This window comes from Caretta caretta, chromosome 2, assembly GCF_965140235.1.
Source record: "Caretta caretta isolate rCarCar2 chromosome 2, rCarCar1.hap1, whole genome shotgun sequence".
Classification (NCBI taxonomy): domain Eukaryota; kingdom Metazoa; phylum Chordata; order Testudines; family Cheloniidae; genus Caretta; species Caretta caretta.
In genome coordinates, this window is record NC_134207.1 from 52063495 (window position 1) to 52068806 (window position 5312).

Here is a 5312-nt window from a genome sequence, read left to right on the forward strand (position 1 = left end):
GCAGCTGGAGGGAAGGGACCCATTGGGGCACAGAGACAGCTCTTTCCAAGCTGCAACATCTGCTCACAAAAATCCCAGCCATTGCCTCTTATTTGCAAAATCCATCCAGACAGAGGATCAAAAAAAATGAGGTCATGTCTCGGGAAACCTGGACATACGGTCACCCTATATTTGGTGTGAATGCCATCTGGTTCTGATAACTTATTGATTAATGTATCAATTGTTCCAAAATCTCCTCTGTCAACATCTCAATCTGGGGCAATTCCTCAGATTTGTCACCTAAAAAGAATAGTTCAAGTGTGTAAATCTCCCTCACATCCTCTGCAGGGAAGGCTGATGCAAAGAATTCATTTAGCTTCCCCACAACAGACTTGTCTTCCTTGAGTGCTTCTTTTGCACTTTGATCATCCATTAGCCCCACTGATTATTTGGCAGGCTTCCTGCTTCTGATATACTTAAATTTTCTTTTTGCAGGTAGTGTTTGTGTCTTTTACTAGTTGCTCTTCAGATTCTTTTTGGGCCTGCCTATTTATCCTTGACTTGCCCAAATTTATGTTCCTTTCTATTTTCCTCAGCAGGATTTGACTTCCAATTTTAAGATTGGATTTTGTCTTTTACTCTACTAAGGAGAGATTTTCAGTGGTGGGTAGCCTTATAGCAACACACAGCCATTGGTTTGTAGTGTTCTACAGTTCAATTAGTAAGAATTTTAATAGGTTACTAAAGACCTTTATGAATTCTTCATGGGAATTGGTTTTTCCATTACCACCCCCACACTAACCCCACCAATCCCAATTAGACAGAATGTATTATAGCCCACAGCTGATGAAAGATTTGTTTAGAGCAGCATTTTTCAGAGTGGGAAAGGTGGACAGTTTGATACAATGACAAATATTTCCAAAAACCAGCAGCTTCATGTTCCTGAGATCCAAGAAGCTCTGTTTGCTCTTTGTGTGATTATACTTTGCCCTTTCCCTCCTGACTACACTGCTACAGGATAACACAATTTAAGCAGAGCAGAGGAACCAGGTGCTGTGACCCCTTCGCTCCCTACCATTGAATGCAAACTGCCTCCTCACCATCTTTATTCTCTGGTTTAAAGAAAGTTCCATTTCATTGATACCTTAGGGATCAGAGATAGGCCTTACATCAAGTGTAGAAGGTGGATGCTGGGGGGGGGGGGGGGCGGGGGAAGAGGATTGAAGAGATGATTCAAGCTTGCTTTGACTAAGGACCTACTCCAAAGCCCTCATGTAAAGGTAGGGAATCTCCAGTTTAAACTAAGCTGTCACAGCTGTGGTCAGCAGAGGCACTGAAGAGCTGGTCCTTTATCTAACAAGCTAAATTCCAAATCATTCTGGGATTGGATAAATTGGAGCCCAGTAGTAGGAGAGAAGGTAGAAATCTAGTCTCTCCCTCCTCCCACCCAAAACCAACAACCTGTTTTTTGTAGCGACACTATCTCCCCTCAAAGGACTGGGAATATAGGACTTCCAAAAAAAAAAAAAAAAAAGGGCTGTTGCTTCTTCTTTGGAGAAAGTTTGAAGACTTCCTGGGTTAGAGCTCCAGTACTGAATACAACTTCAGGTTTCAGAAGGCAAGCTTATGTCCCCACACTCTGAATACATAATACTAGCTCGTTAGTCTTTCAATCAAGGCAGAAATAAAAGATTTCAGTCTCTTTTAGAAAATGGCCCACAGAAGGGACATAAAATCTAGCTTCGCAGTAGATCCCCTATGGAGTGTTTGACCCCATAACAGACAAGGACTAACATGAAACTTGGAAGTTAACTCACCCCAGCCTCTCCTGTTGACAGACTAAGTCCTTTCAGCATTTAATTTTTATGTAGAATGGTATTACTATATCTGTTGAACCTCAAGCTATAAACAGCGTGGTTTATTTTCTTGAAGTGCAGATTAGGATGCTCATTTTTATGCACAGCCAATGTAGAGTTATATTAACAGCATTGTAATCTACAACACATTAACATTTGTTCAGAGAGACATTAATTTCAGAATATTTTATTTAGCAACCACATTAACATTTCTGGTTACATTAGTGTTTTTAATTAGGATTCTGCACCCATTAGGCCTTTTCTTCAGGCAACAAAACTAAGAAGCAGGAGAAGTGTAGTTTCCTGGACCTGAACTCATTCTCAGACCAAGTTAGACATTCCTGGACATGGAGTTTACTCATGCTCTCTCATAGACTCTAGTGCAAGTGATATTGTTCATGGTGTATTCCTGTAAGAAAAAAGGGAGTTTATTGAAACTCATGAACTATCAGTGAGATTCAGACTGCTGTTGAAATAAAAGAGCCAATCTTCTCCCCACTCAGAACTATAGTTATAGTACTTTACTAATTCCCTAGATACAGATCTGGGTTCTTTGCCTTTTTCTTCAATTTAAGCAGAAGAGGAAAGGACATTTTGTCCATTATTGCAATAAGACAATGGTGCTCATCACTTCATCTCAGCCTTGACCATCCCAAAAAGTGGGTCATGTTTAGGTAGTTCTCATTTGCTTCCATTGGGTTTCATCTTACTCCACTTCCATTGGAGCATAGGTATATTTTGACTATGCAATTCAAACAGGGTTTTTCTGGTTCCAGCAGCAGTTTGGACAGTGCTGCCATGTGTGCAGCCAGCCATTCACCAGTTAAATTCTTCCACACACAGGACTGAGCTTTGCTTCCCACCCCCAGCAGGTATAGATATTTGAGGCAGGTGGGGAATAGTTCCACACTAAATCATAGTCTAGGCAGTCAGAAGAAATGCAATTAAGTGGCTTTTTAGAAAGCCCTGGGTTTGTTTGAATCAGCCCTGATGCAATTCCATTAAGATCTACTTAATGCCAGTAGTCAAATGATCTCACTCACCACAATCATCTTTCCATCCACTAGTTTTCTCTTTATTGTGGTCTCTTTATCATCCCACTTCTGTACCTGAGTTATTGAGCCTTCTTCCAAGGTGACAATGCTCTGCAAAGAGAGTAATTGACCAGAATCAGAGTTAGGGGGATAGTCTGAAGTTTAGACCTGGAGAACTGAGATGTTTCCAGCTCAGCTATTTGTGTTTATGTTAATGCAAGAACACATGCTAGCAAAGTTGACTGCTCCCATTCTTGTTATCCAACAGCAGGCACTGATGGTTAAAAATGAGTTTAGGAGATTTAAAATGGTATTTAAGCCAGAACCAAGTTTCACATTCTCTGAACACTTTGTTTCAGTAGGGCACTTTCTCCCTTCAGTTTGTTTCTCCTCAATGGAGTAATGGGAATGAAGGATGAGTGCTGCTTTAGTACTCACCTTGGTTTTCCTGTCATCTGCTGTGGTTTCATCAAACTCCTCCCCCAACTTGAAGGAGATCTCAGTATTTTTGAAAGTACTCTTGGTTTTGATGGTTATCACATCACCATCTGTGCTGATGGTCACAGTGGGTTTGGCCAGGCTGCCCAGTTTCCTGGTGGCTAAACCCACACCTGCAGAGGCACAAGACACTTATGTTCACTGTCAAGAAGCAAGACATTTCTTTAAAAAGTGTCTACCCTCTCTGTGTGGGCCATTCAAGACACATGTTGGGAGTTCAGGCTCAATGCCTCATCAGATCTGAATGTTTCTAGCCACCTGACAACCAGGCTACTTAAACCTCTTATTTATACAGCTGACAGGCCTGTAAAAAGTTACACACACATACACAAAATTAAATTGAAGTGGTATCATAGTTCCATCAGCAGCTGACAAACCCTATCCCACATGGAATCTAGAATGAGCTGGTGGAGGGAGGTCAGCTTGATGAGCTTTGCATTTTCAGTTTAAAGGTACATTCTGCTGCTAACATCCTCTCAGCAAGGCAGTAATCACAAGGTAGAGGACTTTAACCCAATCAGTGATCCCCAAAGCTATGCAGGTTTTAGATTTACCCTCCTTCAGGGTTCCAATTATAGCTCAGCTGTTACCCAGCCACTGCTTCCCCTAAGCACTGCACTCTGGTGCCAGGAATAGTAAGTTATTGGTGATATTTCTAGCTCTGATACCAACATCCACATTTTGGTCTCTTACAATAGAGAATCTGAGACAACACCATTGATGTGCTCTAGATGTACACCAGCATAGATCAAAACAAGATTTAGCCTTCAGTTGTTTAGCTTACATTACTTTATAGTGGTAGATGCTAGGAGCCAGAGCCTGGCCTTCTATGTCCCAATTATCAAGACAGAAAGACTTTCTGCGCATGCTACTGAACAAGCAAATTACACCTACAATGTTATAGCAGCAGCTTCTTCCCTTTCAATCCTAATCCCCTGCCTAAAAAGATGCAAGGTCAGAATCCCATATAAAGGGATAGGAAGACACAGTAGGCATTTCTAGTTAACTGAAGCAACATTTCCTTTTTAAAAAAGGAATTTAAACTCTGATACATCCTAATTTTTTCCTCATTGAGTACTAGGGAACTACATAAGCAAGAGTCCCTAAGAACAATGAAAGAAATCCCAGGACAAGTAAGTGGCTAGTTATGCTTTCCCTGCTGAACAGTGGAACATCCCCAAATATCACAATATCATTTTTCTCACCCAGTTCTTTCATATAGTCCTCAAATTTTTCACTGGAGACAAACTTCCAGATTCCTACAAACAGGTCACACATTCTGTAGGGCTTGTTAAGTAATGCTCCACAGGGAAAAAGTCAGCAACTCTCAGTAAGAAGGAGCAAAAGAAAATGGAGAAACCACCTTAGATAGCTTCTTTAAAAGGATGACCTGAACATGTGATTCTCTAGGGCTGACCAATGGGAACTGAAGTGTTTTTGGAGACTCCATTCCAGGAGCAGATTACATCAGAGACTCCATTTCACTTCCATTTCTTTTAGTGCAAAACCCCAATCAAAAGTGGTAGCAATACCTTAAAGCTGAATGAATTATGCGAACAGGATCCTGACATTTTGATACATCTTAAAGTCCAAACATACCATGTTTCATAGCTTCAAAAAAAATTTTCCCAACCGAAGAACTTCTTACCTGCTTTCCTAAATGAGAGCAGCAGTAGTTTTAAAGGAACACCAAAATTAACAAAGAAGGCTACAGTACACCAATAAACAGCAAAATGGGTGTTAGCGGGTCTTTCCTGTATCAACATAATAACAAAAGAAAATGGGTATTTGAAAACAAAACAGAATATTAATTTTAAAACTACATTGTGTCTGAGAATATTTTACCTACTACAGAGACAATTAATCCTAAGATTCTTATAAATGAAAGAAGTTAAACTAATATTTTCTCTGTTTATTGTTTGATTGCTTTGTTCATTGGACAACA

General features: G+C 40.3%; 1 protein-coding gene across 1 annotated transcript; it reads right to left on the reverse strand.

The window, feature by feature from the left end:
- Positions 1-2066: 2066 nt before the first annotated feature.
- LOC125632604 (fatty acid-binding protein, adipocyte-like) lies at positions 2067-4645 on the reverse strand. The gene is made up of 4 exons (XM_048841076.2): positions 4573-4645; positions 3308-3480; positions 2879-2980; positions 2067-2244 (listed from the first exon to the last, which is right to left on the reverse strand). The coding sequence occupies exons 1-4, from the start codon at positions 4643-4645 to the stop codon at positions 2194-2196; spliced, it is 399 nt and encodes a 132-aa protein (XP_048697033.1). The 3' UTR covers positions 2067-2193.
- Between the last annotated feature and the right edge of the window lie 667 nt (positions 4646-5312).

What these genes read in the sequence shown, in the direction of transcription:
- LOC125632604 (XM_048841076.2), bottom strand. Translation starts at nt 4,645, where the DNA reads ATGTGTGACCTGTTTGTAGGAATCTGGAAGTTTGTCTCCAGTGAAAAA. An exon ending in CAGATGACAGGAAAACCAAG is followed by an intron (nt 2,981 to 3,307) that starts GTGAGTACTAAA and finishes CTCTCTTTGCAG; the next exon opens with AGCATTGTCACCTTGGAAGA. An exon ending in TGGATGGAAAGATGATTGTG is followed by an intron (nt 2,245 to 2,878) that starts GTGAGTGAGATC and finishes TTTTTCTTACAG; the next exon opens with GAATACACCATGAACAATAT.